General features: G+C 53.6%; 1 protein-coding gene across 1 annotated transcript; it reads right to left on the bottom strand.

Moving 5' to 3' along the window:
• Window positions 1-8,782: 8,782 nt before the first annotated feature.
• LOC131213429 (phospholipase A1 3-like) lies at window positions 8,783-18,970 on the bottom strand. The gene is made up of 5 exons (XM_058207468.1): window positions 18,876-18,970; window positions 16,210-16,309; window positions 9,774-9,900; window positions 9,094-9,701; window positions 8,783-9,033 (listed from the first exon to the last, which is right to left on the bottom strand). Exons 1-5 carry the CDS (start codon window positions 18,954-18,956, stop codon window positions 8,783-8,785), a joined length of 1,167 nt encoding a protein of 388 aa, XP_058063451.1. The 5' UTR covers window positions 18,957-18,970.
• Between the last annotated feature and the right edge of the window lie 4,074 nt (window positions 18,971-23,044).

The raw sequence follows: 23,044 nt of genomic DNA, 5'->3' as shown, positions 1-23,044 counted from the left end.
CCCAAAATCAAAAACGCTGATTTGCCAACTAACTGACGTGCGCACCCCAACCGGGAACCGTGTGAAGCCGCCGGCACAGGGATGCAGAGAGAAAAGCGCTGAGGAGGGTTGGGGGGGGGGGGGGGGGGGATTGGCAGAGAGGGCAGGGGTGTAGAACATCGCGCAAGTTGCACCCGTGTCCGTCCGGTTCGACTGCGTACGCTCTGAACGCAGCCCAAGGCCCCGGGATATCGCTCCGTGCGGTCCTCGTTCGAGCTCCAAACCCCTCCCCTTCAAGCACCACCACCCGACACCCCCGTCACCCCCGCCACACACACACAGACAGAGAGAGAGAGAGAGAGAGAGAGAGGGGGGGGGATCCGTAAATAAATTATTAACACCCGAGGGGCTAATCAAACGGACGCGGCGTCAGTTTTCATTTAATGTAGCAAATTAGGAGTTTATCAGGTCAGCGCCACACACATACACACATACACTGACAAATGGACAATGGAACTGCATGTTGTTTTGCCACCACCTCCCCCGCCCGGACCCTTACCCCTGGTCGGATTGGCCTCGCGGTCGCTCAGTCAGAGGGTTCAATAATTGCCCGATCCCCGCGACCCACCGTCCTGCCGTGTGGTGACCGCGCTGGGGCCACAATCCCCCCACACCCTCTCCTCCCCCTTCGCCCCCTTTCTTCTTCACCCACAAAACCTTCGGTTTTCGGCGGCTTTCGATGGCTGGCCACTGGAGCAAACCAAGCTGGCGGCTGGAAAACACGTGAGAAAGGAGTGGAGCTTGCAGCGTGCGGTCTATGGATGACGCGCTTTGGTGCCCCCTCACCCACTCCCACTTCCACCACATCCCTGAGGCTGAGGGAACGGGCCACAGCAGCTGTTGGGCTGTTGGGCTGTTGGGCGAACACACGAAGATCTCGCTTGTAATGATGAAGGGGTAGGGCTACGAGGAACTGCGTCGGGGGGAGTGCGGCGGCGTATATTTTTGCAGTTTCAATTTGTACTCCCGCACCCAATCTCCCACCAATGCACCTCGGAAACATGGTTCGCGGTGCTCGAAATCCCCCCCGGAGAACGCACATCGCGCAACATATTGCCCACCACCATCGCCTTCGGACAGGCTGGGCGACCGGCTGAAAGGGAAGCAAGGGGGTTCTCACCCACCACCCTGCCACCGGGGGTGGAGGGGGGGGGGGAGTCAATCACGGGGACACGATCACGGGCCTGATGCGAGTTGTGCGATTGCATCTTCGTCGATTGCCTCTACTCTGAGAGAGGGAGGATGAGAGAGAGAGAGGGAGAGAGAGTGACCAGGAGGTGGTGGAGGGAAGAAGAGAGGCGAGGGGAGGGGAAAAATAAAATCCTGCGCCCGGCTAGCTCGCTCGGAATTGCTCCGGTTGCTCGGACTGGACCGACTCATGACACATGCATGACACATGCGTGACACAAACGGGTTGGGGGGAGAGAGCGTGACGTGGGTTGCGGGGTTTGGAGTAGTTTTCCAACATGAGCAACCGGCTGGCCGGCCGGCCAGTTCCACACCCCCCCTAGCCGGTCACTAACATCATAACGTCACTTCCGAATGAAGTCACATCCCTCGAGCGCGCTGTCTGGCTGCTGGCTGGCAGGACGCTGGGCTGGGACGAGAAGGAGAGGTTGGCAGCCAGGGGCACGGACCAGTGCGTACGCGTACACGCAAAAACAGATCGCAGCCAACGGGGCCCGCAGACCACAGACAGACGGTTCTGACGAACCGTTCACCTCCGGGAATGGTCAGGAAGAGCTCCACACTCTCTAACCAAGCAAGCGAAGAATTTTACACGGGATACACTGAGGCTGAGTGGGCCCCACCAGTGGAGGTACAGACAGACAGACACTCTTTGGGTGGGTGGGTGTATTGGCTTCTCTTGCACGACGTGTGAGAGTTTTGCAGCCAGCCCCGAATATGATAATTCTGCTTAAAGCATAGCCCACTTAGAATCGGGAACAATTGCATGATTTCTAGCAGCGCCTCTGGTGGTCGGGATTCGAAAGTGTTGATAGTCATATCTTCAGTAAACATTCAACTTTCAGTGCTGAAAGTTTCATCTTAGTACGTGGAGTTTATGGAAAGTTATGCTTCATTGAACTCTAAAGAGGAAAAATAATTCTGCACACTCACGTCGAAAACACCACGTGGTCTACTTTAAAAATCTCAAAAACACAAAAATTTGCAAAATCAACTATATATGCTGTGCTTTACCGTTTCTGGGAACCCAATACCGTAGATTGAAAGATTCAGAGTAGACATCGTAGTGGAACATTCAATCGGCAGCTGAACTGGAAGGTTTTCAGATCAATCGAGGCAAATCCTGGACTTTAGGTTCGGGATATTGCAAAAAAATATGGTACCAGCAAAAGTACTGCCCGGGAGATCTGTCTACGAAGAGGCTACTGTTTTTTCCTTGCATGTAAGCATCCAAACAGGACACTTACACAAAATCTAGTCATTGAAACACGCGCTTCTAGTTGTACGAGAAGGTTATGACGAGGTACAAAGGATGCTTGCTTATGGACGACGAAACATACGTGAAATTTGATTTTGGACAGCTTCTTGGATCAAAATTTTATCTCGCCACGGCACAGGGAAATGTCCCCTTCAAGATCAAATTTGTATTCGCCAATAAATTTGCACAAAAATTAATGATATCATTTATTAAGTCGAACAAAGGTCCGGTAAAGTTTTGGCCTGATTTGGAAAGCTGCCACTACAGCAGGGATGTAGTTCTGTGATACTTTTACAATAAGGTGTATTTCATCACAAAGGATATCAACCCACCAAGTTGCCCTGAACTCCGCCCAATCGAAAATTATTGGGCAACAATCAATAGGAAGTTCAAAAATACTGGAAAGGTGATGTGGAATGCTGCAGAGATGGCGAGAAATTAGATCAAATTAGCCGCTTAGGGGGACCAGAAGATTGTGCAGAAAATTATGGCGCGCATTCCAAAGAAAGTTCGTGATTTCATCCGATGACCGACATAATAAATTTCTGAAATTTTTCTCTTAAAGTACAATAAAATACCTTCAATTTGACACCTTGATGTATTTCCTAAGTTAAACTAACCCCGAGATAGAGCTAATGCAATTGTTCCCGATTCCAACTGGGCCATGCCTTATTCACCACCGAGGTGTCGAAAGGAGCTTTACCAAATTTCGTACAGTTTGGGTTGACGATTCATCCCGCTTGGAAATAAGTTTTTTTAATTTCCCAATTTTCCTCAAGTATTGACTAAGTGGTTTACAATTTCCAGAATGTAATTTGACGTTTAAAACGTCAAGTATTCGATAGTTTAAAATCAAAACACTTGAAGGATCACCCTATCACTTAGAAAAAGAGTCGACTCTGATGATGGGTTGGGGGAGTGTGTATTGCGGTCGGGTCGGGCGAATCCCTGCCGTTTCCGGTGTCCGAAAAATTGTAGCCAAATCAAACCAATTGTCGCATCAATCGTTCGCCAGCCGCCGCTGGTATCGCAGCTCCTACCATACCAGGCTGGCTGGCTGGTGGAGAGGACATCAACGACCCACGCGGAATAATGTAACCACGCGAACGACGCACACCAGCACGAACTGAAGGTGGTCGAAAAAAAGCCGGATAAAAGTAGAGGAAATAGGAACGGGGAGGGCAGAACGGGTGAACCATGGGACGAGGGACGACTACAAAAAAGGACTACAAAAATAAAGCAACACAGAAAAAGCCTGCCCAGACCAAGCCAGTGTTCCGTTTGGCGTAAAACCCAACGGAAATCGTGTAACTTACGTCAAACATACTCACCCCCCGGGAGTGCGTGTATGTGTGTGCTTAGGCGATATCAATAACCCCCCCGAACCCCCCAACCCCCCACCCAACAGTCCAACGCAAACGGTACAACAAAATGGAGGGACGCGCGAGCGAAACACAAAAAAGGATGGCTCGTCACAGAAGTCGACCTTCACTCGATCAACTCGAGATCGACGGGTATTAATCGAATGTTTAGTACCGTGAATGCGGGGCGTGATGGGGCGTGGGGGGGTGGGAGACCACGGAAGGCAGTTAGTGGCGCGAAGGATACAGCAACTGCGGGAAAAAAAACGGGAACGTCCGACAACAACAACATCGACAACTGTTTGAGCCGGGGTCGGGCAGTCACTGCAGCCACTGTAGTGTATTTGTTTGGCGTTGGTCGAACACCCACCCACCACCCACAGAGCATACCACCAGGATTCCCCCCCCACCCAGCGGTGCGTTGTAGGATAACTCTTTTAAATCCCGCGGGCAACGCCATCAATCGTGCCCGGGGCACCGAACCAGCCTCTCGGTTGACACATCCGGCAGATATCGACAGCCGCTCCATCGGGGAGCGAAGGGGCCGGGGGGGGATGTGGCGGGGCCGGGTGGTATTTATTGGTACACACCTAGCGCGTGCGGCGTGGGGCTGGTGGTGGGAGAAACAAATTTATTGTTCCGATGTTGATCGATGTGCAATAATGTGTAGCAAAATTTGTTTAAAACAATGCTTACGGGACCCCAAAACACACGCGCCGAGACGCAGGATGCCGGTTGAACGGGTGCGAAGCGAAGTAGAAAATGCCAAGCGGAAAGAGAGAGAGAGAGAGGTAGCAAGAGAAGGAAACGAGAGGCACGAAACAAATTACGGCACACACGAACCGACAGGCGACGAGAAACAGGAAAACAATGTCCCCGGGGTGCTCTTCGAAAACGTCACAGCAAAGAACGAGAGCGACAAACGTACAACGAAAAAGTGCAAAACATGCAAAAGGTATCAACACAAAATCGAAACAAAAAAAAAAAGGGCAAACACACGAAAAAGCAGACTGCTCGAAACGGGAATGAATATGAAAGCAAACAATGGGGGCCCGTGGGCAAACGAGCTCGATAAACAAAGAAACAAACAAAAATGACTTCGAAATTCGCGCAAGAGAAAACAAAACACAAGTCGCGAAAGCGAATCCGAGATACAGAATCGGCTTCGGGTAAATGACATCAAAAGATGACAGAAAGGCGAACCGCCCTGAACGCGGAAATACCACAGGCACCAGCGATTCCGTATTGATAAATATCACACGAAATGCACGAAAGCATACTCCGAGTCCAACATTTATTTTCAAATGTTGTTACCCTCTTCATATTGAATGTGCGTGGTGATAAATTTCAATCGATCACTTATCGATCTTTTTTCACAAGCCATTTAGTATCGACGTGTAACAGTATTTTTTACAATCAAGTATCGTGCAGAGATTGTTTCATTTCTTACATTTAGATGGTTTAAAAAACAAAGGATGCCACACGTCGCCTTCAATCAGTACAGCAAAAGAGAGGTGGGTTGATGAAGACGATCCACGCCAAGGACGTCCAGAAACAGTAGCAACACCTGAAAGCGTAGGAAAAATACAAGTACAGATATTGGAAAATCGTTTGGTGACTTAAAGAAATTTATTAGAAGTGCTAGGCATCTCATCTGGGCTGCAGCATTTTGACAGAAGAGATTTTTGAGTTCCAAAAAGCTGTACAACTTTCTGGGGAATATTTGCAATATTTGCATTTGAATATTTGATGAAGTGGATTTTGTGCATCGAATCGTCACTATGGATGAGACTTGGGTTTATCACCATAATCCTGAGCCAAGACAAGAGGCTGCGAACCTGGTTCTTCGGCTTCGAAACGAGTTCGTGTCCATAAATCGCCCATAAAGGTGTTAGCATTTGGATTTTTGGGCTGCGAATGGAACTTTGTTTATGGATTACTTGCGAACTGATACAATTACAAAATTCTGAGGTGTATTGCAACCCTTTAGACCAGCGGAAGGAAAATCCATGAATGGAAGTTTGAATTGTTGGAGCATCCACCGTATTTGACGAGATTTGGCCTTTAGCGACTTCCATCTGTTTCCAGACCTTACACAAAATAATGCGTGGAAAGCGTTTTCCATTATATGATGATGTCATAGGCAGCTGTGGAAGCGTATTTTTTAGCCCTTCCAGATCCTTCAGGAGTTTAGGGATAGAATTCCTGGATTGGAATCTCGTACGGAACATCGTCCGTGTATTGATGTTCCGGGAGACTTGAATACTGAATAATTAATTGTATTTCTAACCATAAAATTGTGTTTTTCTTATCAAACCGCAGCGAAACTTTTCGAACAATGAAACAGAGCACGCACACAGACGCATGTTCTGCGAATTGCGGTTCACCACACGACGCACGTGTTGGTGAGTGTTTGTCGATGCGATTGATGCCGTTACCGACCAACGGCCAACGTTTGAAGCTGGGAGCCCGAAACTCGACAATTAAATTGTATCTGCCTCATAACGATTCGGCCCCTCCATCCCCCCTTCCCCCTCCCCCTCTCTTCCAACCTATCCACGCGCCCCATCGCACGCAACGCCCCCCCCGACGAACTCGTTATCGTTCATTAGAGAGAAGCACCACCCTCAATTATTTAATTTGGGTTTTCCTGTTTTGTGGCTTGCCGGTGGGGGGGGTGAGAAAAGCCTGGTGTCACTGCCAGGGGTCAGTGGCTAGACAACCCCCACCTCCACCCCCATCTTCCCGCCCCTCCCCACAGCCTGGTCCAAAATCTTGCCAGCCGAGGCCGAAGCAGACATCAATAACCATTTATTCCGATGTGGCCGCGCGCGACTAACGTCATGCCTAAGCTCCCCCCCCCCCCCCTCTCCCGCGTCCCTCCTACCACCCACCTACCACCACCCCCCCTCCCGGGGGAGAAGGGGCGGAACCGATTCTGCGGGAAAACTTCCGGCTGTGTTTTGTCATAATGATAATGTTTTCATAATCAACCCCTTTCCCTGTGTCTGTGTGACACACACACACAAACGCACACAGAGGGAGGCGGTAGGCGTTGCGAGGACCAAACGGGACCGAACCCGGATCCTGCGTGCCGGGTGCGCGCTTTGAGCCGCGCATTTCAGCACCCCCAAGGAGGCGGGAACAGCGACAGCTGGCTGGTTTTGCTCCCTAGATGATGGAGGGGGCGCGGGGGGGGCAAGGAGGGGTTGAAAAAGGCTGGGTGAACAAACAGCACGGCCCGCGGCCCCCCCCACACCCGTCGAGCTCCTGCCGAGACCGAGCCGACCGACCGCTAATGAGCAGTCACGGATTTTCCCACGGTTTCATCACTGCCGCGGACCGGGGGGCGGGTGGAAAAAACGGTCACCAAGGGTGGGGTGCGGAGGGGGACAGGGGGACGTGCCCGAATATTTTAAGTGACTTCTACTTCAAAACAACCCCTTCAACAACCCGGACAAAACAACAAACAACACAGCCGAGCCCAGCGCAAGATCCCACGCGCGCGCGCCCCCGCTCCAAAGGACACCGGTGCGTGAGGGGAGGGGATAGGGGGGGGGGCGCATTAGCATAATGGTCCGACGGTACATCGGTTCCGCCCGCTGCACACACTCACCGTGGCGCGGCTTCCGGCATACTCCGGAATATATCCCTTCCGGTGGGGGGGCGGTGGGGTGGAAAGATAGGGGTTAGAACCCTTTTGCGTGGGGCGGCGGTGAGGGGCTTGGCGGGTGGTTCGGCCGCGCACAAACCAAACAAACACGGTCATTATGTTAAACACCGATACACCCGGAGTGCGCGGAGTGCCGGAGATTGACTTTCAATTGGGAAAAGGACACCTTCCGAAGGGGAGGGTGCGGGGTGCGGGGTGGGCGGACGGTATCTGGTGGAGAACGGCGGTAGGCGGGGTTTCCCAACCCCAACGACGTGGGAGTTAGCGAGAGACTTGGGCACCCAGAAGGGGCCCCCTGACCCGAACTCCTTGCTCCTTGGATGATCCGTTTTTGGCGATAAGGAGGAGGTGCGGAGGGGTCTGCCAGGTCCAGATCTTGGTCCAGACCCTCGAATATATTGGCCCTATATCCCACCTCCACCGGTCCAGCAGCCTTGAAAACCGATTCGAACTCCCCCATGTCTGGAGCGCGAAGAATTGAACGCTGGGGATTAGGTCCAGGTCCAGGTACTGGAGGGAGCTGCCCATTCCAGGGGGCGCATCGCCACCAGAAGTAGAGCAACCCCGGCAAGCCCACACGTGCGCCCGGCCTCGTCGTCTCACTTCCAATTCCACGCTTATTAACACCTGTTAATTATAAATTGCTTCGCTCAATAATTGAATCACAGCGCGCCCGTCAGGCCGTGCCGCCTAGTCGTGTGACGCCTTCGATCAAGTCAATACAGGGCGCCTCGCGGAGGTAATTATACGCAAACCTCCGGAGGTTGGGCCCTATCAAACTTTTGGACACGGCCGGTGCGCCTCACTCGACTCGACTGGCGATGACACCCGGGCGCGCGCGAACGGATCCGCTTTTCGCGTAGTTCCCGCTGTCAAATCTTCCCGCCTAAACAAGATGCGCCCCGGGGCGCCACTAATTTTACGGGCAATTAATTAATGAATTCCCCACTCTACGGAGCGCATTCCAGTCCTTCAGGTCGGCCGGTGGGCTGGGACTGGGTTGCTGGGCTACAGAGTGAGAGAGAGAGAGAGCTGAGGAAATGCTGTCATCACGCAAGGAATCAGCAGCAGGCTCCCTGATCCGTAGGAACGACAACAACCAACAGTGTGCGGGTCAGTTCTTCGCCCGTTCTTCAGTTTAGTTCTTCACCAGTTCTTCATTCTTTATTAACCTATAAAGCGACTACAACATAGAGGTAGTTCTTCGCCAGTTCTTCGTTCTGTGTTAACCTATAGAGCAACTAAAACATAGAGGTCTAACCATTATTTGCCGGCACTCCGTGAGGCTGTCCGGGCGTACGGGTAGACCGTTTTGTCGATCGCAACAAACAGCGAGCCGGCTGCGGTCCGGCTGTTGAACAGTCCGAAGTCGTCCCGGGCCCGGCCGCTCGGTCCACAGTCGTTTCGCTTGTAGTTGTAGTAGGACGCACAGGCGGTACCTTCGAAGACGTTCTGGCGGTCCAGCGATGCCCGGAAGTACTCGACCGCCTTGAAGTGGCTGCAGATGAATTGCACTACAATGGAGGGATCTCTATTAGTGTCTGGTCCGTGTCTGGTACTGGACTACTACTCACGGTACGCTTTGGTGGTGTCATTGTTGACGAGCGGGAACTCGCAGCCGGGCTGCGGACTCGCGCCACTGTTCGCGTAGTAGTCCTCGTGGCCCAGGTTCATCGACGTGCCGATGATGCTCTTGTCGGTGTGGATCGCCTGGACGAAGTGGCCGTCGGTGCGATCGAGCCGCCGGTCGACCGGCACCGGGATCGGCTTGGTGAAGCCCGGCCCGGCCGGGTCCAGTCCGATCACGTTCGGGACCTGCCCACCGAGATAGGCGCCCGCGATCCCGGCAATGTGCGCCCCCATACTGTGCCCCACCAGCGTCACCTGGTTGATGTTGAAACCCCGGCCCAGCAACGACTGGACGAACTTGCCCAGATAGCGGCCCACCTTCGGGGTGTTACGTGCCGCCAGATTGTACTCGACCAGCGCCAGTGGACTCCAGTCGACCGCACAGATGTTGCCACCGATCAGCCGAATGTAGTCGGCGACGGTCTGCTTCACCCAGGTTCGGTTGACGTTGTCGGTCCAGCCGTGCGCCAACATGAGGATCGGCTTCGACGGGTCCAACTTCTGCGCCAGCTGCGGGTCGTCCACGTACGTCTGGACGTACTCCGGTTGATTGCTGCAAGAGTTGTGTAGGAGTTGGCGTAGGCGGATTGGGGTAGGTTGTCCAGGAGGGTGCTGCGCTACTTACATGGTCGCACACCAGAACGTCACGTCCGTGCTGACGTCATTCGTGCCGAACAGGAGCTGGGACAGGGTGTTCCCGAACGCACCGATCACGGTCCCGAGCCGGTTGGCCAACAGATCATCCTGATCAGCTAATGGAGCACAGCAGAGAGAGAGAGCGAGGGAGAGAGAGAGAGAAAGTGAGGTAATAGATCTGACAGTTACTGGCTTCAATTCTTCAATTCTTCAAATCTGCCGCCAATTTTGCTCTGCCCGGCTCATGATAATACTTCCCACCAGACGACGTAGTAGTAGTGGCCAGCGTCAGTTCAGCAACCTACCCGTTGACGTCTGCCCCTACCCTCTCCCTCCCTCCCCACACACAATTGGCACATTCCAAAATGGGAGATCCACTGCAAAGCTGAACTGAGTAACGACCGACCGTCCATCGATGGTGCTCGATGTTGCGTGGCCACAATAGGAATGATAAGGAATAATGCTGTTGCTCTCTCTCTCTCTCTCTCTCCCTCATGGAGACCCTCTGCAGGCATCCAGAAGCCAGTCGGTCTCGGTCCGGCCATTATTGGTCTGACTGGCCACATTTTCCACAACTTCTCTCTCTCTCTCTACAGCAGCAGCACTCCACACGGTGGGCTCGCGGAAGCGGAGTGTGGTTAAGCTGTGGAGGGGTGCTAGGGGGCTGCGTTAAATAAATGCAAATTCCCCCCCTACGTGCCTATCTCACCCACTGGTCCCCTGGAAGCCCTTTCTGCAGATCGAAGTCCGTTGATTGGCACTCGATTGGCGCATTCAGCGGGACGAAGGTCGGGATTACCATTGTTCTCTCTCTTGGGTTGTATTTCATGTTTTCTGTTTTTTTTTCCATTCCCCACCCTCCCCACCCCCCTCCGTTCATCACCCATCAATTCGCGCCAACTGGACCACGGTGGAAGCTGGGACTTTCCGCGCTGCTCGATGCATTTCCCGACCAAGAAGTTCTCTCCGGTGGCAGGGGAGCAACAGAGGGTGGTGGTCAGTAAACCATCAGGTTTCGAAAACGACTCATCGATGATAGCGCAGCGCAGACCGACGAGTGGCCGAGTCCCGGCCCGAGAGCCTCTAAGCGGAATATCTGCTGCTGCTGCACACGCTGGTGCTGGGGGCATAGTTTTCATATTTGTTCATTTTATATCGTTACCGCGCTCACCGTGCTTCGGCCCCAACCGACGAACCACTCGGAGGTCGGACGCCCAAACCGATTGCTGGTGCTGGTGGTGGTTGATGCCTTTTTTGCCTTCTCTCTTTTTCATTGCCCAGTTTCCCAGAGCGCGCTTCAAGTGCCGCTAGATGGCGTTGGCCTCCGCCTTTTAAAGCGAAATTCCAGTCCGACACCGCAGATCGTTCCGTGGAATGGTAGCTCGTTGGCAGCACGCAGAGAGTCCCACGGAAGGAAAGCATTTCAACGGGGGAACACAGATTTTTAGACGTTGCGCCAAGAGCTGTTTTGCGGGTTTTCTGTTTAAATCGCGACGCGCCTCCGGCAAACCTCCGCACAGTACACTGCACTGCGGGCCGTGTGTTGAAACGGGCGGAAGCTCCTAACTGATCCAGACAGTGTGTAAAAGTCTTCAGTGTGTATGCGTGTGTGGGATGCGAATCGTGTTGGGTTGGGAAAAAAGAAATCCATCCAGCTCAAACGGTGGCCAAACCAGGGCTAACGGCCAGGAAAGTTCTACTGAATGTATATGGTGGGACTTGAGAGGAATCGTTTATTATGAGTTGCTTCCGTATGAACAAATACTAACATGAAATCTCTATCACCTTTTTGCACTTTTCGAAACTTCCTGGGTCATAAGAAATTGGGGTCGAGAGACGATTGTGAAAAACGGTTTCTATAGTTTTTCGCCAATCAGGACCAAGACTTCTGAAAAACATTATTGAACTACCTTTAGAATGGCAAACAATTATGCAACAAAACGGTGCATATTTGATGCAACAAACTGGCAAATAAACTTAATTGACTTCCGTCAATAGACGTACTAAACTAAATTAACAATTGAACTTATCTGCGAAACTATTTTATTGTTTCAAAAACAATGTAAGTCGCGTCCTAGGTTAAGGTAATCTTTGTCGTTCGATAGATTTAACTCTGGACACACCGAGCGTGCCGGTCTTTGATAGAGTTACTGACGATGACTGACAGATGATCAGATTTACACCCAGCGCAACATTTATTGTTCAATTTCCCCTGGCAGGGATTAACAAATGTAAGTCGATGTCAGCGAGACACCCGAAAAGCCACCCGAATGGAAACTCCATCACGTTAGATCACCGGTGCAGTGAACTTGATGGTCGACTATGAACTACACAATTGACGTTCTTGAGTTGCCGAACGCATTCGTCTGGCTGGCATCCTAGACGGATATGCAATCGAACCCTGCGAGTTCAATCCTTCTCCACTCCAAACTCATCCCAGCTTGAAACGGCTTAGCAAGAGTGAGCAAGTAGAGCAGGAGTGAAAGAAGAGAGAGAGAGAGACAGAGAGAGAGAGAGAGAGAGAGAGAGAGAGAGAGAGGGAGAGAGAATAAAAATTAAAAAAAATCGGCCCAACTCAAAACCCTGGCAGAGTCTCCAACAACGTCACGTGACGTGACGGACCGTTTTTGGCACTGTGTGCTGATGCTTTACATACGTTTCGGTTCCAGACTCACCACCCACTCCATCCCACCACCCAACGCTACTCCCTTCACCCCCTCTCTCTCCCTCTCTATCCTCCGTTTAGCATGTCTATCCGCTGGTCGCCCAAAGCGAACCAGAATAGCGTTGGCAAAATAGAAGGTTGAGCCCAACCTCGATATCCGGATCGGGGTGATTTTTTTCCGCGACGCGACCAGTCCATCGCCACAGCCCCAACCCCTTCCAAGAAGTGTCCCGGGGGGGAGGCAGAGATCTACCCAGAGAGAGGCAGAGAGAGAGAGAGAGACAGGAGGGAGTTTACGCAGAGTCCACGCAGAGTCCATCGTCCGTCCAATAACCGACGGCTCCGACGCTGGCAGGCTCCATGAAAAATGGCCGACCCCAGCCTCAGCTCAAGCAAAACCAACTAGCCTACCCCTCCGCCACCGTCGCGTCATCCATCTCTTCCGCGTTCCTTTCCACGTTCCACGTTCCCCAGACGGACCAAATGCGCAGCAATACCGGAAATAAATGAACGGTGCCTCGGCCTGATGAAGTGGTAGTTTGTGTGGCGTATTGTTTACCACCACCACCACCACCATCGGTCGTTGCTACGCCTCCCCCCTTCGATTGCATCCCTCATTTTTTTCTTCTCTCGATTTAACAGGAGTTTCCCGTTTATTTTCCATTTCAGATACTCGTCCACAGCCACCGTGGACCACTCTAATCGGTCCAGAGTCCGGTGTGTGTCCTGGCGACCAACATGTCCGGCTTCGGCTCCAACGGTGATCTGATCACAGTCCACTGTGTTGGACGACGCACTACAGGGCGTCCTGGGCGATTAATTGCTCCCGGATGATGCTATAATCGAAGTTCCTGACCGGGGCCTGCTTGTAACGCACCGCGTTACCCACCAAACCAAGGGGGCCCGCTTTGGAACTTTCGGGTCCGATGTCCTCCGAGGACATTTCCATATTCCATATCGAGTTGTGGGTTGCCGTTTTTTTTCTCCATCTGGCTCTGGGACTGGGAAGCAAGTTGAAGTTACGAAATTGTATGACGTGCGGTGCGCGGGCGACGACTGGCGGACTGGCGAAGGTGAAAACAGAAACTAATTTATGATACTCGAGCTCCACAATCGGCGGAAAAACAAATTATTCATCCATCCACGCACGCACGCACGTACACCACCACCGATCGATTGTTGGGCCAACGTGGGGCACTTGGTTAAAGTTAACCCCCGGTTTCCCTCAGCAACCTCCAACTCCGCTTCAGTACCTTCACACAATCAAACATATCCGGTGCTCCCTCCAGCCCCCGTCAAAGTTCGTCCGAAGAAAGTCGGTGCTCTATCCGACTCCAGATCTTTCCCAGGTCTTGAGTTGGTCTAGTGTGGCCAGGTACCTCGCGCGCTTCATTTATCCCAAACCCCAGGCCCCCAGGGTGAGGTGAGGGTGGTAAGACCCTGTATGAGTTATGGTTCTTACACATGATTTAGCTACGCGAGGATGAGGATGAAAATAAAAGTCAAGTCGTTCCGGTCCAAGCCGACGGAAAGCCGGCTAGACGATGAAGGAGCTGAAAGTGGAACACCGGCCCGGGTCCAAGAGCCCCGACACTCCAAGAGCCCCGACACAGTGCTGGATCTTTTCGTATCTAGAAAGGTCCACAGGGTGGTCCATTCTAGTGTCGCTGCTGTATCGGACGTAACGCCAAATGTCGTCCAAGTTTCGGTAGCGTCATCATCGGAGGCTCCATTTTCAAATTTTATACGACAATTTGACAGTTTGCGTTGAAGACCCAAACTATTTCTGCAAGCGTCCCGTTTAGTAAATGTCAAAGTTTTTACTAAAAGTTGTACAATTTCCAGCATGAAGTTTGACGTTTCAAAAGTAATCGGTAGCTTCAAATCCACGATGGACTTGGATGGATCACCCTATGGATCTGGTGCAGGAAGTTTTATATCTAGAACCTAGTATCTAGTGCAGCTCGAAAAGTGGTTTGAAGTAGATTCGATCGTCAGATTCTCATCCATTACCGCGGTCCAGACTAGGCCCCCGGCTCGACCGACTACGTATCCCCGGTGTGTATCGGGAGCGTTCTCTAGCAGGGTCTGCCCGGTCCAGTATTCAATTCCTTTGCCGCGGGTTAGACCTAGTCATTATGGCAAATGGTAGGTTCGCGGGCCGGTACACTTTCGAAGACATCGGCGTCACGGGCGTCACTGCCCGTGAATACTGAGTAAGAGAGTCTAACAGCTGCATCCGATACCACACCACACCGGAGAGAGCGCGAGGTGTTCCACCTTCGTCCGCTAAGGAGGCCCAAAATTAAGCACACGTTACCACCCCTGCAAAGACCGACAGGAAGACCGCGCAGACCGCGGTGGCGGCCGTACGCCTGTAATCCTGTTGTTAGCTGGCTGGCCGGGGTGGCCATAATTTACGGGTCGCTTCATTTGAATTTAATAAATCAAGCATCCCGCGTAACGTGCGCGCGTATGAAGAATCTCGCGCTATCTTCGCACAGGTCGCCCCCATATCTGGGGAGCGGTGTGCGTTGTACGTGGGTGATGGAAGGTACCACACCACGCGGAAGTATTTCCCTCACGTGCGCCTGCTGCCTCCTGTGTGAGTCGCTTTCTGTCACACCCGTAACGGTGGAGCTCGCGCTCTCGCGTGTTCAAGTAAATTATTTTCCATTTCGCCGGGAAGCCAAGCTCCCTGAGCTCCTCGGGGTTGGTTTCGTTATTTTGTTTCACTTCACTTCTGCTTCTTGCTATGCGCTCTTCCAAATCTTCTTCTTGGAGGACTGCTGGAACGTGGAACGCATTCGTAACGCTGCGCCGGCAAGTATGCAATTTGTGTGGCACGTCGCCCCGATGGACGGACATTCGTTTAGATTGCTGGCGCTGGCTGGCAGGCAGGCAGGCTAGGCAAAGGAACCCACCAAAAATTGCAACTACATGCTCCTCTGTGTCTCCCCCCCACCCCCCACCCTCTCTCTCTCTCTCTGTCACACAAAAAGTTTCTTTGATCTGACGGTTCGTCGCCGTCGTCGTTTGCGTTTGAATTGGATGGCCACAAGAAAGGGCTAGCTACCAGCAGGAGGCACCGTTCAGGAGGCAGACATTCAGCAGCACCACTGAACGGTATCCAGAGACCTTAATACCAGGTGCAACGCGGGGTAACGATGATTTTTGAACGATAGTTCGTAAGCCTCAGTTAGGGCAATCGGCGGCCACTTCATCATTTGTTTTCATTAGCGACAAGCCGCTTCCATTAGTTTGCACACACTCCAGCGCACCGATATAGATATGTATGTGTCAGGGCGGATGACACTCAATTACCGCCGATTGTGCTCAATTACGCGCGAGTTGGGTGTCAGCTCGCGAAACGGTTCAGCGGTCACGTAAACGAGCTCCGAGCTCGACATTCACAGCTGTCACAGCAATGGGCTGTGTAGGTATGTAGGTAGCACCGTGTCCTTAATGGGGCATCTCCCGAGTGGCGGTTCGCGGCTCATATCTTTCGGGGAACGGTTCGGTCAGGTAAAAGAATTTAACAAGGAGAACGCAGCACGCCGTCACAGGGAGACATACGAGGGCTGCGTGCGAAACATCACAGGTGGCGGCCCCGTTTCTGGGAACCGGTGTCCAGATCGGTCCACGCCGGTCACGCCCGGTGGCTGATCTGCATCGAGCCGCGAACCTTGATCTGCTTGACAGGTTGGCACCACACAAAATTGCGCAGGACACCAGGGCAGGGAACTCTATAGATACTTACGCAAAAATGACAGCAAATCATCCTGCCGCGCACCGTAGCCGGCCATCGAGTCGGACGACAGGTTCTCCGCCGACCCTTGGTAGTAGTAGTCCGGGTAGTCCTGTGAAACGAGAAACACAGGGTGTGGTGATTAGGGCGTTTTCTGGCTCGCTGCGTCAACGCGTGTGAAGATGTTGACCGTTGCGGGCTCACATACTACTATCCCTACGGAGGTGGAGGCTGGCAGCTGTCAGACTGTTTGGGAGCGCGGTAAGGAAAAAACCCCCCAAAAAGGCCATTAGACAAACCGTTCTCTCGGCGTCCACGGGGCGCGGCCATCTTTAATAATAAACGGATTACTGGTGACGGTGGGAAGGATGGGAAAGGACGCTCAAGTTTCCAGCGACAGCGAACAGCTGGGCTCTACACTGCAGCTCCAGCAATTCCGGTCCTGGACCTACAGGAACCCCGCGCGTCGGTGTTTACTTTTCGCGCGCGCTGGGAAACAAAGTGCAAAGAGTGGACTCCCCTTCCCCTGGCCTCTCCAGGCGCAGCCCGGTTGTCCTTTTCACGTTAAATGATATATTAGGATGACAATGGACAATATTATCCGGGAGTTTTGCTTCGCCGCCGACTTCGGACCATTCCTGGCTGCAGCTTAGCACGCAGCAGGGAAACCCACCACCCCCCACCCCCAGGGTGGGAGGGCAGAGAGGGCAGAGGGGGCTCCAAGACTGCTGAAGTCCAAGACGGTCCAAAAGACGGACCGGGCAACCGGAAACGTAATCGCTCCCAGTTGTCCGGCTGTCCGGTCCGGTGCTGCCAGCACCACCACCAGCATGGCCACCGGTGGTTCGTTTATTTAATCCGTAGCCCCCGCTACCACCCACCACCCCCCTTCGTAGGAACGTGAGGAAATGGCAGCATTTTTCGTCATCGCGCGCTCCGAGCGCAGAGCGCCGGTGCACGCTTCCGTTTCCGTCGCCAGTTTGTCTTCCAGTCTTCGTGGGAATAAATGATTCAGATTATAGTGAGGTGGCATAGCGGTGGTGGGGCAGAGGGGAGAGGGGGTTGGTACGGGGGTGTCCTTTCAAGCCACCCGGACCCGATCGGTCCAATTTCCAGCCACCTGTGGAGCGGCCACCGTGCAGAGTGGGCTGTGGGAAGCGCATCAACGGGTGGTGGGTGGGTTGTTGGGGGACGGTGGGGAGGGGGTGTTGATGGATGAGCCCAAGCTGCAGCACCGCCCTCCCTTTCGATCCTCGGAAAGAAGGCCGCCGCCGCCACCGGAAAGAATGAAAATAAATTACAATATTTCCAGATAATAAGACGATCCGCTTCTGGCCCTTCGGTCTCTCTCTCTCTCTCTCTCTCTCTCTCTCTCTCTCTCTCTCTCTCTCTGTGTGTCGGTAGGTCGGATCGTGCTACGTAGAGCATAGAGCGGTCTGATTTATTATGCCGAATGCGCGAAGAAGAGGATTGCACAGTGCAGTCAGCGAATGACCGGTGGCGACACCTAGCGGTGAACAGCGGCAACTTCGTCCAGAGTCCGAGGGCCCGCACGGCACGGCACAACCAAATGGCACAATAATGAAAATGGACGTTCTATTGGGTTTTAGGGGATGGACTGGGGAGACCTCAGACCTACTCCAAAACGACCGTGAGAGAGAATGATCCAATAAATAACTGGGGCGGGGAAGGACACACCGTGTCCCGACACCGTGGGCCCCCCCTGGGGGACTCTGGCGGACCTCTAGACTTGACTGACACGCTCGCCAGGTTCTGAAGGTTGAGCGAAGCTCTTGAGCAGCACGGAACCACTCGAAAATCAATCATGCAGTGGAATATCTTCAATAAGTGTCACCGTTTTATTACATTCCGCGTGCCGATGCTCCTACACACAGGATGCACGTGTTTCCTCGCCCCACCCACACATGCATATTGTTGTTTCAATTTCACACCGCCAGGTGGCACACTCCGGGGTGGTGTCGGGGCCATTTGTAAAATGGCGCGCACAGCACAGCACGCCAGAAATCTGGACTCGGGAGAGGTAACGGGAGCATGGCGGGGAATGGCGGACCAATCAGGAGATCCGGAGATTCAAAAAATATAAAATTGTACCAACGACCCAAGGCAAGGACTGGACTGGACCGGGAAAGGCCACATACGGGGCATACGGGATCCCGCAATCCCGGAACTTCCGAGGACGCTACGCTGGCATCCTGGAGCACCTGGCACCGCGTGACACGGGGGTAATCACGGGGGCTTAATGTAGTTCGGACCAGCCGGGTGCTGGACGAGGAGTGTACGGTGTGCTCACTCCACTTCTTGGGCCAGGGGAAACCAGAGAAAAGAAAATCCAATTTGGCCAACGACAAAAGTGACTGCGATTTGCCTTTCGCTCGGGTGCTGCTGGTCAGAAGACAGAACTATCTGGGTCCGGGCCCAGGGCCCAGGTCGGACCGCTCCTCCCCGGGGAGCGGTCCTCGACTTGACTCGCACGCGCGCGCGTGTGTGGTGGAACGTGATGCAGAAAATCGAGAAACAAACACAGCTGAGAATGCTGCTGCTCCTGCTGCCGGTGAAGTGTTTTTAAAATTGAATTCTTAAACACACTTCCGAAAGCAGCGCACAGCCCCGAGGAGTCCGCTGGCCTGCCGCTTTTTGCACTGCCGCGTGGTACTTACCGCACCGTAACCGGGATCGTAGGGAGCGGCCAGTGAGGTGGTAGCGGCCAGCAGTAACACTGCTAGCGCTCCGGAGCTCATCGATCGTGGGGCGGTGGCTGGCGGCGACATACTCGACCGAAACTCTGGTATGCAATCAGGTGTGCGTCGAAGTCGTCTTCCGCGCGCGTGTGTTTAGAGCTACAAAGGAAGACAAGAAGGGCGGTGTTATCGGCATCGAGCCCGATTTCATCCCCGGACCTGACCAACTCACCCCAAACGGTAGAGTAGAGTTCTACACAAGAATCCCAAGAATCTCAAGAATTTGCGAATGGCCAGCGGGAACTGCTACTCGGATCGGTTTTTGCCGCTAGCAATAGACGGAATCCTCGGATTTTCAGTTTCAGTTCTGACGTACGCACGTTACGTCTGTTTCTCGCTCTCTCTTTCTCTAGTGTCCAGTGCTCACTCGGGTCGTGTGGGTGCCCGGGTGCCGGTGACAGTAGAGCAGCCAGAAAGTGTTTGATTGTGTGTTGGAATCTGTTGAAGAATGAACAAACCGTTAGTAAACAAAACCAAAACCAGCAATGGAGAATGGACACCACTTCCTGTAGGCACGGCCCGGACGAGGTCGAGGACGAGAATGCGCAACGGGCGGAAATGCGGAACCGGCTGCTGAGCGCGTTCCGGCATGTCTGCAATGCACCGTATCGCCCTAGAGGGCTGCCGTGTAATATCCGACGTAACTGCCGAGCTGACCTTACGCAAGGCAAACATTGATGCCAGAGCCGGCTTCCCGGTTCCAACTGACGCTTGCGGATCGCGAACCAAGAGGTTCTCGTAGGCCCGCCGTGAATGCAGTTTGATGGAAAATCGAGGGGATCACTAGAGAACATTCTAGACGGAGTGTCCGAGCCGACGACGCTAGCCCGGCACTCAGCGGTTGACACGAGCGTGTGGTTGACCGGCGGTGGCTGCGAAGATCGGTGGCCGAACCGGTCCCCGACTAGCTGGTGGTGGTGATTGTGTTGTTCTTCGTCGGGAACTTTCACCACCGACTGCGCTGGACTTGTTGACAAACGACACACACGGTCTCACGCAGAGTTATCAGTGATCCACAGTCGTGGTGGTGGTGGTGGTGCTTTATTGGGGACCCCACACACCGGACCGGACGGGGATGCCTCCGAAACGGGCACACCGTTTCGCTGCGGATCGCTACTTGTTTGCGCTCCGTCTCGCTCTCTCTCTCTCTTGGCACGCTTGGCTGCTGGATTCCGCAGTGACGCGAGGTGTCAACCCCTTCCCGCCATTAACACCTGCGCTTGAACTTGATCTTCAAATTCTTGCTGCGTTGCTGCGGACCAACCAAGCTTCTGTCTTTCACCTACTCCTACTCACTCACTCGCCTGGTCTGGTCGGGCGATCTCTTTCACTTGGTGTGCGGCGGCACGCTCTCTTTCCCTCTCGATCACTCTTTCCTTTCCACTCTTTTAATTCGTATCACTCCCGGTGTTAGTGACGTGTGATCGTCGTTATCGTGCGTTCTTCTTCTCCATATAAAAGAATGCCCGAGAGATGCTCGGTTGAGCTCTACAGTCACACCTGTCCCGTTACTCCGGGAGAATACTTGGATTTCTCCTGGACCTGGAACTCCGTCTGGTTCTGCGCGAAAAAAACAACGCCACACGACGACTTCCGACCGGAGACTGACCAGCGAACCAGGACCAGCGAACCAACCCCGGGGGGACAGGTTCCAAACGTCGGCTGGGACACCGCCGACTGGACTTGCTTCCCGGGACATACTTTTTCAACTGTTTCGCTTTCTCCCTCTCTCTCTCTTTCTCACTTTCTCTCCATCTCTCTCTCTGTGGCAGCGTCCGCCATGCGTCTTCCGGGAGATCGTCGGTGGGTGCCAGATCTGACGCATCGATCTGTTCACCGAGCTGACTTTCGACGCACGTTCAGCTTCCCTTTCGTCCCAAATTGGCATTGGTTGCTGCCCCTGACCTACCCAGCCCCGGGAATCCGGGAATGAAGCGAACTTCGGCCGAGAGATCCCCAACAGGTTTGGGGTCCCGGTCTGATCGATCCACCGATTTTCAGTCCCCACCAACACCCGGCATACCTGCGACTGTTGTAGCGACTCTTCCGGATTCCGGACAGCAGCAGCAGCAACAACTCCAAAACCGAAGGAACTTCAGCGACTTCCGACGGTTCCGTCTGCGCGTGGACAGCACTGGATGCGTTCTGAGTTCGCGCTCGACCGTACGGCCGGCTCTATTTATCGCTGCTCGCTAGTGCCCACTACTCCATCCTGACAGCGGCGTTCTCACTTCGCGTTCACCTCGCCTCGCTACGGCGGAAGAAGTTGGCCGGCGCGCTCTTGGACTACTGACTCGCACTCTTTCGCTCCCACGCACGCAGCCTTCTCCAAACTGTCAGTCGGGCAGGCGGAAGAGCAACGACCGACGAACGAAGAGCACTCCTACTCTCGTCCTGTCAGCTGGGGCAGGGGACAGGGCTGGGATTTGAGGGGTCTGTAAGTGCCTGCCTGCCAGTGACATGACACTGACCACCACCAGACTTCCTCCGGTGTCCTACAAAGTAAGTTTTGACAACCCAAGACCGATGGAGCCACTCGATCCCAGAACATGTTTTTCTTTATTCGTCGTCGTCTTTTTTTAAGGACAACCAGCACCCCCTCCCGTAGACCTTCGGCTCCCGGGACCAGGTCTTGATCTGGACCTGGGCACGCACTCGCACGCGAGCAGAAGCTCCCAAGAAGGAAGGGGTCCAAGGTCACGGAGACAGGTTATCAGCTAATCAATGCCGGGCAGAAGAATCGCCCCACGTCGGCTATTTATAGAGAGCACACTGGGTTGCTCTTCGGGTGTCCTTCGTTGATCGTGGGTCACCTACTATCGACCTGAGGTCGAAGTTGCAGTCGGACTTGAACGAGGCCACCAGCTTCCTGTTTCCGGCCAGCCAGCCAGCCAGTAGCCGAAACTTTCTGCACTTCCTCCGCCGGTGACTGACGCAACGGACGGATCGGCCGCTGACCTCGCCCGACATTCAGCCACAGGTCTTGGAGGCTAACTCCAAATAATGTGTCCGCTAATGTGTCAAAATTATAAGGCCCGAATGGCCCGGCGGCCCGCTCTGTGTGTGCGATGTGTGCCCTCGGCACTCGCGGCACTTGCGGCGCAGCGAGTTAATAGCTGCGCGGGGCTAATGAGTGAGTGTAATTGCTGCCCCTTAACCACCTTAGCCTGTTAGCGCCGAGGGCCTCCCTCGCGCCGTTTTAAGGTCGGTGGTGCAGTCGGCCGGTCGGTCGGTCGGTGGTGCGATTATGCGCTGGCAGCACTTCCGGCTGCTTTCCGGTTGTTGTTAGGCCTGCCCTTGTCTGCCGGTCCGCGGCGCCGAAGATGCCTCAATTTGTGCGCTGTGTGCGGTCACAGCACTACGAACCTCTCTCGTGCCTCGGGAGGTTACAGAGTGAACGCGGAAAAAACGTGACAGTGTTGCGATAACCGGTCCCTTCAACCGGCTCGGGCCGAAGGGACCTGTGCCATTTTTTTGTTTGAGAGCCCACGGAACGAAGATGTCAACGACACCGGCCAAGAGTAACCGGTTGCTCTACCGGCGAGCGGTGACGAAACGGTGGCGTGCTCCAGTTCCCCGAAAACTCTTGGATCTGCCCGCTCGGTTTGTATGCGTGTAGCGTCGGGACTGTTCCTGGACCCAACACTGACACTGGGGACAGAAAGTAACGGGAGGTTTGTTTTCGAACTTCCATTTGTGATTGCGGGATCGGTCTGATGTCTGATCAACAACGCGTAGCTCGTGCTCAGTTTGGTGTGCGGAATGAAGAGTTTGTTGCCAGAAAGGATACAGAAGGCCTTTGCAAAGAAAGAATCAAAGAATCAAAGGGGCTCCAAAAGTGGCGATTCACAGTCCGAGATCTTACTGACCTTGTTGAAATGCCGAAAGGATTAGTGGAGTCCATTTGGAGCGATCATTAGGATGACTGGTGATTCGCTTAACTCAAGAGTTAATCCAAGAGTTCCTTTGAAAATTGGGAACTGAATGTAAAAGAATAAATGAAGAGTTTTAAAGAATGTCAAGTGGCAGCAAATTCCCGTTACATTTTGGCCACAGTAGCATGGCCACGGCTGGTAGGGGCTGCTGCT

This window comes from Anopheles bellator, chromosome X (assembly GCF_943735745.2).
Source record: "Anopheles bellator chromosome X, idAnoBellAS_SP24_06.2, whole genome shotgun sequence".
NCBI lineage: Eukaryota > Metazoa > Arthropoda > Insecta > Diptera > Culicidae > Anopheles > Anopheles bellator.
The sequence above is the reverse complement of the archived record's forward strand: the minus strand, read 5'-3'. Positions and strand labels throughout refer to the sequence as shown.